The 13,057-nt window shown below is 41.4% G+C and overlaps 2 protein-coding genes across 3 annotated transcripts; both read right to left on the reverse strand.

Annotated features, from left to right (window-relative positions):
• Positions 1-133: 133 nt before the first annotated feature.
• Positions 134-3,017, reverse strand: LOC117562525 (CDGSH iron-sulfur domain-containing protein 3, mitochondrial-like). Its single transcript, XM_034240368.1, has 3 exons — positions 2,727-3,017; positions 979-1,089; positions 134-891 (listed from the first exon to the last, which is right to left on the reverse strand). The coding sequence occupies exons 1-3, from the start codon at positions 2,802-2,804 to the stop codon at positions 706-708; spliced, it is 375 nt and encodes a 124-aa protein (XP_034096259.1). The 5' UTR covers positions 2,805-3,017; the 3' UTR covers positions 134-705.
• Positions 3,018-5,673: 2,656 nt separating this feature from the next.
• On the reverse strand, positions 5,674-12,795 carry LOC117562510 (CDGSH iron-sulfur domain-containing protein 3, mitochondrial-like). 2 transcript variants are annotated; one of them, XM_034240347.1, is made up of 3 exons: positions 12,562-12,795; positions 7,780-7,899; positions 5,674-6,131 (listed from the first exon to the last, which is right to left on the reverse strand). In XM_034240347.1, exons 1-3 carry the CDS (start codon positions 12,634-12,636, stop codon positions 5,943-5,945), a joined length of 384 nt encoding a protein of 127 aa, XP_034096238.1. In that variant the 5' UTR covers positions 12,637-12,795; the 3' UTR covers positions 5,674-5,942. The 2 variants fall into 2 exon arrangements, with proteins under 2 accessions (XP_034096238.1, XP_034096239.1); XM_034240348.1 differs by having other exon boundaries at positions 7,780-7,924; positions 12,562-12,768.
• Positions 12,796-13,057: the final 262 nt, after the last annotated feature.

The raw sequence follows: 13,057 nt of genomic DNA on the forward strand, positions 1-13,057 counted from the left end.
AAAAGGATTTCCTGTGTCTGAGTCATGCATTCAGCAGGTCTCGTCTTTAAGGAAAATAGAAGTACAATATAAGATGACTGCCAGAGCAGAGCGTCACTATCAGGTTCACATTATAACGTACAGAGCAACACGCTTACATTTGTTTTCCTTTATTTGATTATCACATTATAATCACCAATTCGCTCAAGTTTAATGCAACGCTTTTTTATTTCTTAATCTAAATGAACAAAAATATATAAATAGGCATCCCAAAAGGGAGGACAATAAGTCATTTGATATAAGCTTACATCTTGGCCCAGACTGACAGATTGATACTGTGTTGTAGTTCTGAGCTATGGGATGGAACATTGCTTTATGAACTAACATCACTTTTCTCCTGTAAAACACTTTCAGCCATAATAATACATCCCATTCAAACCTTTTAGCAGCCTCTGAAGCAGCAGGGTCAGACCTCGCTCCCTCCCAGTACACAAACCTTTGTTATGTCACAGGTCTGATCAAAGAGCACAGATGCAACATTGTGTCTCCCATGTACAAAAAAGGAAGGACACTGAGTTGAGGGCTGAGGTGGTAACTTTCATCTTCTCGCTAACTTAAATACTGACACAAGGTTCCAGTACTTGTCATGATGGATCACTTTATGTGTGCTGCTTTCACAGAATGCACTTATTCACAAAAATGCTCAGTTCATCCCTTCCATTATGTTCAGGGGTCTGTGTGTTCATGAAGCGGGGCAGAAACGATGAAGTCCTGCTTGTGTGTGCCGTCACAGTACGGCGGGTTGTTGGTGTGCTTGCAGCCACACAACCAAACTGTGCTGTCTTTCTCCGGGGAAAAGCGCAGCGGGGACAGGCCTTGGGCTTTGAATTTGTGGGCTCCATCGCAGAAAGGCTGAAAGATAAAGAAGTGGTGAGGAAACATGTGGGAGGTGTGCTTCAGACAGGGGTCACTGAAGATGAAGGCAAAGGAGGAACAAACCTGCTTCTTGCTGTGTCCACAGGTGCACCATGAGTAACGCTTTCCACCCAGCAGCTCCACTCTGAGAGGCTTCTTAGAGGGGATGACGGGCTCTGGAGGGAGGGTGGACAGCTGTGGAGAGAAGAGAAGCACATTAGAGATAAGTGGGATAACTGTAAGGTTCACATGCTGAAGATGAGGGGTCCTGATTCTCATTTTAGAGATTACAATTGTGATATGTTGATATACTGACTAAATGTGAATTTAACCAATAATACATTAAATATTATTTTACATCGTTTATTTACAAGGTTTTGTTTGTATTTCATGGTAAAGTCAATGTGCATGATTAAAAAGTACACACATACGTAGGTATAAACATTTAGTAAAACAAATTAGTACTCTGGAAATGGTTTGAGTAATTCATTTTGAAATACCTAAATACATCTTTTCAGGGCTCTCTGGTCTGAACTGGCTGGGTTTAACTGACATCTCCCTAACTCAGTTGTTTTACACCGGATACAAGTGGAATACTAAAACGTTAATAATATGTTTGGTTCATGGACAACTTCTAAACTAGGTGGAAACACCTGTGGGTGTGCACTGCAGACTCTTTAGGAAGTATTTTAACAAAGTCCTGTGGACACTCGGGCGTATTCATCAATTGTTGTCTTGTAATACTTTTCGCCTCATTCTGAAAGAAAGAGGTGAAATGTTCCAACGTGACGGCCGTCTTGCTGTGTGGTGCGAGACGGGAGATGTAGTTCATTGAGCGGTTTCACACAAAATAATGGGTTACTTCACAGTTTTACGACACATTTTTATTTTTAAATTGAAAAACATCATATGTGTAATTCGTGGCACAATTCAAACGGAATTGAAAGATAATCTTTCTCTCCTATTGACTTCAATACATAATTTTTCAGAAACAAGGTCCCATCAGCGCCACATACACTGAACAAAAATATAAATGCAACACTTTTGTTTTTGCTCCCATTTTTCATGAGATGAACTCCAAGATCTAAAACATTTTCTATATACACAAAATAACCATTTCTCTCAAATATTGTTCACAAATCTGAAAACTGAACATTTCAGAGTGGCCTTTTATTGTGGCAGCCTAAGGGACACCTGTGCAATAATCATGCTGTCTAATCAGCATCTTGACATGCCACACCTGTGAGGTGGGATGGATTATCTCGGCAAAGGAGAAGTGCTCACTATCACAGATTTTTTCAGATTTGTGAACAATATTAGAGAGAAATGGTTATTTTGTGTATATAGAAAATGTTTTAGATCTTTGAGTTCATCTCATGAAAAATGGGAGAAAAAACAAAAGTGTTGCGTTTATATTTTTGTTCAGTGTAGATAGAATTCTATCTATCTAGCGCTGGGTCCCATGGAGGTCCACCGGAAGGGGAGGGACTTCGCCACTATCAGGCTCTGATTACAAACAGCTGTGCAGAGGCTTTCATGTAATACAGTGGGTGGCTCCAATAACTATAGGCTATGCTCTGTTATGACTATGAGTGTTGGCAAGGTCAAAGAGACTATCAGAAAAACGTGCAGTGTTCCTATCTGTAATGTGCTTTGTTCGAATTAAGTTTAAGGTATGCCTTTTAGTTAAATATCTCAAAATTGTTCTAAAGTGCTCATAGGTCGTAGGTCGAAAGCGATCCAAAAAAAAAAACTACTTCAGAATAAATAAAGACTCAGACCAAAATCATAATTTGAACAAAAGATAGGGGCTAACATTAGCATCTATTTACCTTTGAAGCTGTTATCCATGGATTCCTCAAGGTTAAACTAATCCATTTGTAGTCTATTTTGGTCACCAACGTGTTCATGTTTCCAATGACAGCTGCGGAACTTCAAAGCACCTCAGCTAGCGAGTGGTAAAATCACGCGAGGTTACAACAGCCGTGATATGTGACTTTTACGGCACAGCGGTGGGAAATAGAAAAGGTAACGCTAACAGATAAATACAAATAAAACAACCCTAAAATAATGCCAGGTATTACAGCTCTCCTAGCCTAGCAGCCGAACCATGGATTTATAGAGCTGACCATGGTGATTGGAGAAATCACTTCCTGTAGAGTCACGTGTTGTTAGTTTGACCAATCAAGAGACGGATATCAGTCTGGCGCAGATTGAATAGCCTACTGTATATATTTATCCATAAAACCATGAAAAACAACACAAGTCTCCAAGAGAACACAGGTTTCTTGAGTATTTGTACTAGTATTTCTGGGAATTTTTAGAGCAGTTTACATTTGAAAGTTACACCAGACAGATAAACTACCTTTTCAGTAGCAGTGTCCAGGATGTGAGAGCATTAGGACAATGCAGTAATATCACTTTTACAATCAAACACATCATTTCCGATCATGTATAACAACTGTGGGTCATACAGCTATACAAAATACGACTTTTTATTACAATTTGTGACTTTTATTTTACGATATTCACATCAGTCACAAAACAGATGACATACAGCTGAATACATATAAAACTGACTTAAACTCCCTATCAAAACCCACCGTGGAAACAACATATGTCTATATGTAAGAATGACTTTTCCACCATGCGTTCCAGATAAATGATTGTCTATTAATATTTAGGTTTGGATTTAGCCAAATACAAGAGACTTTATCTAGCCTATGTTAGAATCTAAATCTGAGTCTTTGTCCTTAATATGCCCTGGATATGATAAATAATTGGATAAGCACGTTTACATGACTTAGATACAGACGGCTCAATATTGTGCAATATGGCTTTTGAAATTAATAAATAAAAATCACCATATATATAATATCCAGTTGGCACAAATCACTAGTGATGGCGAGATGAAGCCTTATGAAGCTTTCCAGCCAATTGGTTCGCAAAAGGGTTCATCTCATGAGGCTTCATCATGGGCTTCATTTGAACACAAACCCCCCTGTTGGTCAAAGTGTGTAAAACAGGCAGATTGGACATCTCAACAGTGTGCTCCATCATCTCATACCGAGTTCCCATTGAGTAAAGCCTTAGAATAACTCGAAACAACGAACATTAAATCATATCTTCATGTTAACAATATTGTTTGTATTCTAGTTGAATGATTGTGATTGAAAAGCCTAAGGAGGCTGGTAAACATTGCAAAGAGGGATTTGTATTCCTTAATAATATTCATAAACGTAACCATGTTGTAGCCTGAGAAAGGCTAAACCATATCAAAGAATACATTATTAACTACATTATCTCATTTAGCTGTAGCTTTTATAAACAACAAAAAAGACGTATTGACCAGTCGTTGAACCAGGGACCCTGCGGTCATGAGTCAACTGCTTTCCAGCTGAGCCACAGCACACACACTAAAGCTCCCTGAAAACACTGCAACATATTTATTCCTGTATTTATTCATGTTTTTATTCCTACATTTATTTATGCTTGTATCTATTTATACTTATGACATGTTCTGACCTCTACAAAGGCCCTGTCACACTGTCCCGAAATTGACACCCGATGGACACACGATAAAGGAAATGTTAAAATTCGGCTGTGATCGTAGCAACATCGGGCCATTCGTGAGGGCATCTTAAGCCATCGTATGACCGCCGGTGGAGTTTCTCAGGCTCCGGCAGCAACTTCGTGAGCGGCAACTTCGTAAGGCACTCGTGAGGGCATCTTGTCAAATCGTGTCATCTTCGTGTTATCATCGGTGCATTCACCCTCACTCTGATCGGGGCGAATGCCCGATGGCACCGATGATAACAAGATGCCCTCACGATGGCCTTACGAAGGGCAACATTTACACACGAATTCAACACGAAAATGAACCTTCGCAAGGTCCTCCGGCAATTTTTTGGCATGCCAAAGATTTTGCCACCGCTCACGAAGTTGCTGCCGGAGCCTGAGAAACTCCACCGGCGGTCATATGAAGGCTTAAGATGCCCTCACGAATGGCCCGATGTCGCTACGATCACAGCCGAATTTGAACATTTCCTTTATCGTGTGTCCATCGGGTTGTTTTATTGCACAACAAAATCATGTAAATATATTATGTAAATAACCCAATTTGTGTTCTGTGAAACTAAAAAGGATATAATATATTATTTTGAAGGACAGTTGACAGGAAGTTGTTGTTGTTATGGAAACAACATTACGGAGAAAACGTAATATTTTCTACATATAAAGACGGATAAAGTAAAGAACAAAGTCTGAATATATCAGTACAGTATCATAGTACTGTAACATAATTGTTTTTGGTACTTTCATTGCAGTTGTATGTCTTAAATGTAATGTAAATGTTGCCTTCGTGTGTGGTTCGGGGCCATCTTCGTGCGAAATTCACAATTCCATATTCGTGTGTCCATCGGGTGTCAATTTCGGGACAGTGTGACAGGGCCTTAAGTGAGGGTCTGAGCTCTCTTGATTCCATCGTGTCACCGGGCCCGGGTACAGGAGGGGTAATATGGTTCTTATTATACATCCATGGGTATTATGAGCGTTGTGGTTCAACCGATCTGAATCGCTTCGTGAAGCAGTCACGTGGTATCGACAGGCAGCGAGGCTTCGTTTGTCATCGATGACGTCACTGGCCCAAAACGATACAAGCCTCGATACATGCTTCACAAAAAGCTTCGGAGATTACTCGACACACGCTCCGAAGCCTCGGCGCAATACGTGACATCACTACAAATCACTAATACATGTCATTTACTATTGGAATTACTGTTTTCTTGTTACTATGCTATTGAAGACAAGCAAATCAAAGCATGTTTTATTTGGTTATGCATCTGTATATAACATTGGGTTAAATTCATATTTTTAAATAACACTTATTTATACAGACATAATAAGTATGAAAAGGACACAATGACATCACATTTTTACAGAGACTTGTTTTTTTGTTGAGACAAGATTTAGATAGTGACTATTATCTGTTTGATTCTGGTTTAGTTGCTGCTCCTTGGCCTCCTCCATGCAGACATGTTGGATGCTGCTCATTTAAAGACTCCTTTCACCTTCTTTACTATATCCTGGAAGATGACCCTGAAGTGAGATCCATCGCAGTACGGAGAGTTTTTGGTTTGCTTGCAGGCACACAGCATCACCGTCTGGTCCTTGTCGGGGGTGAAGCGCAGGGGAAGGATGGTCGGAGCTTTTTTAACGTGAGCGCCATCACAGAAAGGCTGGCAGAAAGAGAAAAAGGATGGAGGAAACAGAATGTGTAATCATTTTCATATCAATAAGTGTGCAAGTTACTCATGGTTCATGAAAATGTCCAATAAACTTAAATTGATTTTGTGGGACAGGTACAAATAACATTGCAAAACCTTTTGTTGGTATAGCTAAATAATAAATGAGCGTTTGGGATAAAATAACTACAAAAAGTGAAGTTACTCGTGTACGGAAGTCACGTGACAAATAAATCAACATTTGTGTTAAAATAACTACCTAAATTAATGAACTTAAGTACGGGAGTAACCTTAGTAAACTTTGTGTTAAAATAACTAAGGAAATTACTAAACTTTAATTCGGCAATTCACGTGACAAATTAGTCTATGTTGAAATAATAAATGGCGTCGCTTAGGTATCCAAGTTACATGACAAATAAGTCAACATTTGTGTTGTGTTGCATTTTCACAAACGTGAAATAAACTGAAAATGGATTTAGTTAGTATAGCTACAAATAAGTCAAAGTTTGGTTTAAAATAAATATGAAAGTGCCTAACTTATATACGAAAGTCAGGTGGCAAATGTCAGCATTTGTGTACATTATTAACCTAAAAGCTATTAACATTGTGTTAAAAGAATATGGAAGTTTCTGAATGTGAAGTATTGAATTCACATGGCAATAATACAATAAATCACAGTGCAAAACTTTTATGTTCGTATAGCCACAAATAAGAAAACAATTGGGGTAAAAAAAACTACGAAGGAGTCCACACTTATGTGCAGAAGTCACAGGACAAATGTGTCCGGCTGGCAGTGTGAGGACACAGACCGGACAATCATCTGGACCTCAGCAATTGTATTTATTATATCCAATGCAAGGTTGGTGTTTAGTATTGCAAAGTCAGTTTAGCATATTATCTTATTACTTTTGGATTATTCTAATGTGATTTTATATTCTCAAGCACACAATAACAAATGTATTGTAGGCTACTGGCTTATGTTACGTTTTTTGCTATACTTTATTAATCCCAATTTGGGAAATTGGGATTATTTTTAACCAGCCGCCAGTAGGAGTCAGGATTGACTTATATCCATATATCTCTTCATGTTGCTCTCAAAGTGCACCAGATTGATGCATCTAACTTCAATATTTAAAAAAAAAAAACCCTGCACCCCCTCTAATCTCAGATGCACCCTGAGTCATTTAGTTTAAGTACAGTGAGCCTTTCTAAAATATACAGTAAAGAGACAAACCCACCAGCATTATAGGATATACTATGACTTTGAGCCAAATACTTGTTTTTGGGCTGTATAAATAAATTGACTTGAAACAGTTGCTGATTTAGAGTACTGGCATCTTTTTTATTCCAATTCAAGCACTGTGTAATATGACTTGATCGCTTTAAACTCCGCACACTGAGCTCTGATTGGTCAGCAGGCGGTGCTTTCACTGAGTTGATCTCTTAGCCTGCAACCTAACCTGCTCCGGGGCAGGCTAGACGCACAGCATAAGTTACCATGGAGATCTAGCCTGCTAAAAAGAGAACCAGCGTCGTAGGACCGGAAACCCCGAGTTTCCCCTGAAGTTAGTCGCTAAGAGAACATCCTGCTTCGTAGTACAGGCCTCAGGTGTGTCGAAAGTTAAAAGCAAAACATGCTCACCTGTTTCTTACTGTGTCCACACGCACACCAGGCGTAGCGCTTCCCAGCAGACACCTTGACCCTGCAGGGCAGCCGGGCTGCAGAGATGGGCTGCTGGGTGGACAGCAGGCAGCTCTGGACCTGCACAACAACCATCACATCAACGCTACAGAGGGACATTCATGTTGTTAGCACACATTTTTCTGTTTGTTTATTTGAAATATCACTACCTTGTGGTTTTACACCTCTGCCAACCAGTCAAAGTGCATTTCACTGTCCTAAAGTTATTACTTCATCCTTTTCATATCAGATCATAGTGGCCTTTAACCACCAGAATCCAATCAGTTTTTTCTTGACTCCAATTAAACTTTTTTTGCCAAAATGCCAAAGGAATTCCCTGAAGATATCGCCTCACCAGAACGAGACAGATGTGAGGTCCCAGTGACTGTGACCTTTCACCAGTGTTCGAAATGGGGGGGAGCCAGGGGGAACTTGGCTCCCCCGAAGAGGGAGGGAGCTCCCCCGAAGGCCGACTTTGAGATAAATAGGGGGAGCCCAAAAAAATCGTGCATATTTGTGTCACACAGATTAGAAATGTTGAGTTTCTGTAAATAAAAGTTCTTGAAATAAATTATAGGCATTGTTCATTACAGTTTCTGAATATTCGTTTTACATTTGTGAATATTTCTGTGTGTTGCTCTGTACACGGTGCTGCATTGTTTACGCTACTTACGTTGCTATGGTTACGGTGGCGCCGGCGCGGGATTTGAAATGTTCATATTGATGTTGTTTACTAAATAATAAAGAAAATGGCGAAACGAAAACAGCCAAGCCTCGCAGCTTTTGGTTTCACGACTAAAGAAGCAAAGGAGTCGAAAAATGAAGATGTCAACCGGACAACTTTTAGTTCGCCAGCTGTTAGCGGCTGTAGGGTCGATTTTGACAGTTCCACTCAGAGGGAAAGGCCTGCCGATGCGGAGCCAGAAGAGGCTTCAGAAGAGGCTTCAACAACGGCCACAGCCGCCGGTTCGACCTGCACTAGCGAACCTGACGCTGACGATGCCCATGATGGCCTGCCTTTTAACTGGACACTGAAAAGATGTAGTGAGTGGAAAGAAAAGTATCCATGGCTTTTCATCAAAAATAAAAAATGTGGATGTGAGATTTGCAAAGACGCAAAAACAATATTGATCTCCTTGCCGCTCGGAGAGAAATCCACCGGAGTGCACCTTTCACCAGAATGGATTCAGGGACAGGTCAGCTGTGATCAACAAAATAACCTGCGAAAAAAGATTTATAAGCACGATAAGAGCCAGGCACATGAAAAGGCAATCGCAATTTCGGAGATGAGAAAGAAAGATGTCCTGCCAAACAAGGTATTAGCAATCAATGCTGATCTAATGCAGGAGACATATACATCGTTCAGATCTGCGTATATGATTGCCAAAGAAGAAATGTCATACAGAAAGCTACCTGCTGTAATGTTCCTACAACAACTCAATGGTGCTACGGTAGGGACTGTGCACAAATCGGACCATGCCTGTGCTGAAATAATCAGGCATATCGCAGAGGAAATGAGAGCTAAATTCGTTTCCAACATAAAAGACATGGGCTCACTAATTAGTATCACAATAGATGAGAGCACAGTTCATGGGCGGGCCTACATGATTATTTACGTGCGATGTGACATGACAGGAAAAGGGGAAGTGGACAATGTTTTTTTGGATATTGTTGAGCTTTCAGAAGGTACGGATGCTAACTCGCTGTACAGCAGTTTGAGGAAAAGCTTAAAACAAGCTGGATTGGATGACGAGTTCTTGGGGAAAAATCTCATCTCAATAGCAACGGATGGAGCAGCAGTACTCACAGGCAGAGTTGGGGGACTTGTGACAAAACTCAAACAGGATTTCCCCAAAGTGCAGTCTATTCACTGTCTATCCCACCGACTAGAATTGGCTGTCAAGGATTGCCTTAAAGAAGTAGCTGGGTGTAATCAATTTGAGTTTTTTGTTGCAAAACTATATGCTCTCTATCACCAGTCAACAAAAAATGCCCGTTTGCTCCAAGAAGCAGCAGCAGAATTAAACGTGCAAATATTGAAAATAGGCCAAATCTTCACTATTCGTTGGGTGGCTAGTAGTTTTCAGACTGTGAAAGCTGTCTGGAAAGATTATCCCGCACTGGCACGCCAATTCAAAACAGCAACAGACGACACATCATCTCGCAGTGACACAGAGAGACAGAAATTCAGGGGACTGCACAAACTCCTCATGAGCACTGGATTTCTGGCTGATTTGGCAACAATGAAGGATGTTCTTCGAGAACTTAAAAGCCTGTCGCTAAAACTGCAACGCAGAGAAACATCTTTGGTAGATGCAAGTTGCTACATTCAGCAGACCATCGATGTGTTGACAGCTATGAAAACCAGTGGCGGAAAGTCCACACAAAAAGTGGAAGAAGGCATTGCTACTGGCATGTTCAAGGATGTTGAGCTCTCAGAGAGCAGGCCCAAGATAAACCGTCTGCAGTTTTACCAGTCTATAATAGACAGTTTGAAGAAGCGACTGCCTGAACCGGACCTGGTCCGCATGCTGAAACCACTGGACAAGCGCTTTTGGCCCGAACAACGGAGCGCCCTGATCCTCTATGGGGAGAATGAAGTACGCGCACTGGCAAAAGTACTGGGGGAACCGGCCCGAGAGGCCATTGAGGAGTTTCGGGACTACAAATTAGAGAATAAATCTCCAGGGAAAGCCCTGCAAAAACTGCAGACAGCGAGCAAGACCTTTTTGCCTACATCAGCTGAGTGTGAGAGGGGGTTTTCTGCCGTCAATTCGACCGACACCGACAAACGCAACAAGTTGCGGGAGAAGAGCCTCTTCTCACTTCTCTTCGTAGACATCAATGGCCCCCCCCCTGGAGGCAATTCGACCCTCAAGCCATTTGTACGGTCTTGGATCAAAGCTGGCCACAAACCCTCCACATCCTGGGTTCCGGGACCGAAAGCGAAGAAGAAGCCGCCCAGGTCCCTGTAGTCGCTTTTACAGTAAGGTAAGAGAGTATATTTTACTGTTTGAGCTTTTTGTTTGTTTGGACTGGCCCCAGTCCTACTGTTGATATCATTTTTGGTTGTGGGATTTATTAGGTTTTTATCAGACTGATTGACTTGCGTATAGTCTAATCAATCTATAGGTTATAGGTTATAGGCAACACACACACACACACACACACACACACACACACACACACACCACACACACACACACACACACACACACACACACACACACACACACACACACACACACACACACACACACACTACCACACACACACACACACACACACACACACACACCACACACACACACACAGATCACACACACACACACCACACACACACACACACCACACCACACACACACCACACACACACACAACACACACACACACACACACACACACACACACACACACACACACACACACACACACACACACACACACACACACACAACACACACACACACACACACACACACACACACACACACACACACACACACACACACACACACACACACACACACACACACACACACACACACCACACACACACACACACACACCACACACACACACACACACACACACACACACACACACACACACACACACACACGTCCGTTTTCCCTCCATAGCAATCCACCCACAGGGGAGTGACAGGGAAGAAGCGATAGGGACAATACTGTAGGCCTATTCCAGGCTGGTCCTAAAGAAGCCCCAATTCCTTCCCCTTCAGCTGAAAAAAAGTTCAACTAATTTAAATTCTGAGGCCGCCGTGCCTATGTTATATAGCCTTTACACTGAAAAACGCTGCCATGTGTCCCCAACAGCAGCTGATGTCGTTGCTTTGTTTTGTTTGTTGCAATTGAATAAATGTTGGCTAATGGCTATCAATTGGTTTTGAAACAGTAGCCTCATGTTGTTATTTATTCTCTCTGAAATGTTATTGTGCCTTGGCAGTAATACCGTCTATAGTAGTAGCAGAGTGTTTTTATAGCAATTGATCACATCCGCGCTGCTCCGCCAGTCAACAGAGCGTGCGTGTGACATATTTAGTAGCAGGATGTGCACAAAAAAATAGGGCTCCCCCGAAAGCAAATGGGTAATTCGAACACTGCCTTTCACTCCAAAATCTAATCAGTTCATCCTTTGTTCCAAATGGACAGACAAAGAAACCCAAAAACATAAAGCAACCTTGGCTACTTCCAGCGCGGATGCATAAACAAGTTTAACTAGGCTACTGATAAAAACATAATTTTGACAATTAATACAAAAACACATTTTATTATATTACATTTATAAGTAACATTACAATAATGAATTAGTATCTCAAAAATAATAACAACAACGTGTCTTACAATAAAGTATCTCAACATATTGAGAAGCTTATTTTGAAATGCCAAGTTATTATTTAGAAGTTTCTGATTACATTGACGTTATTTTTCCCCATCACATAAGCGGGAATGGGCTTCCATACTCATGAGGTGACAAGCCTTGCCGCGCTCCTCTATTGTACCAGCAGGCGTTTCTGTGAGCGAATGAGGGTGTGTCAAGATTTTGGTAACATAGAACAACATTAAAATTCCGGTACAATGTAGGTTTCTCTAAAGTGACGCAGCACTTTTAAATACTCCGCATAATGCGAGTACGGCAGCAAAGATAAAAGGTAAATGAGCTTCTCACATATAGAAAACTAATACAAATACTTTAGTTGTGTAGACAGTGATGAAGGCTCACCATGGGAAAAGGTCGTCTTAAGGTCCGCGTGCATCCTCTCCGCATTGCGGTGACTAGAAAGCTGCTCGCGCTCATTTCAAGTTTGAGTGTTGAAGTCGTAAATCTTCTGCTTTTTACACAGGAGGAGGAATCCCAGACTTTACAGACAGCTGCCTCTCTGAAAGCTGGAAGGACTTCAGTGAAAGTTACAACATGGCTGCTGCTGGGTCGCTTCAGGTGATTGGCTCAGAAACGTTAACAGCTCGCGAGCTCAAACCACTCCTTCCCTTCCTCATTGGAATTTAAGGAATGTATCAGCTGTTCACAAATGTAAAATAAGCGAGAACAACTTAATTACAAGCAGGGGCGGATCTAGACAAATATTCATGGGGTGGCAGGAGATTTTGAGGGGTGGCATCCCCTGGCAGAAGTATATGCTGATTTAAATCGCAATCATATCAATCAATTAGGGGTGTAACGGTACACGTACCCAGGGCCGCCCCTGGCCAACTTGGGG

Source organism: Gymnodraco acuticeps, unplaced genomic scaffold (genome assembly GCF_902827175.1).
Source record: "Gymnodraco acuticeps unplaced genomic scaffold, fGymAcu1.1, whole genome shotgun sequence".
NCBI classification, from domain to species: Eukaryota; Metazoa; Chordata; class Actinopteri; order Perciformes; family Bathydraconidae; genus Gymnodraco; species Gymnodraco acuticeps.

Bases quoted from the DNA above. Each gene is read 5' to 3' on its own strand.
- LOC117562525 (XM_034240368.1), bottom strand. From the start codon at position 2,804: ATGAACACGTTGGTGACCAAAATAGACTACAAATGGATTAGTTTAACC. The intron at 1,090-2,726 runs GTAAATAGATGC...TTCTCTCCACAG, and splicing joins CATGGATAACAGCTTCAAAG to CTGTCCACCCTCCCTCCAGA. The intron at 892-978 runs GTTTGTTCCTCC...TTTATCTTTCAG, and splicing joins GTGGACACAGCAAGAAGCAG to CCTTTCTGCGATGGAGCCCA.
- LOC117562510 (XM_034240347.1), bottom strand. From the start codon at position 12,636: ATGAGCGCGAGCAGCTTTCTAGTCACCGCAATGCGGAGAGGATGCACG. The intron at 7,900-12,561 runs GTGAGCCTTCAT...GTTGTTGTGCAG, and splicing joins TAAGACGACCTTTTCCCATG to GTCCAGAGCTGCCTGCTGTC. The intron at 6,132-7,779 runs GTGAGCATGTTT...TCTTTCTGCCAG, and splicing joins GTGGACACAGTAAGAAACAG to CCTTTCTGTGATGGCGCTCA.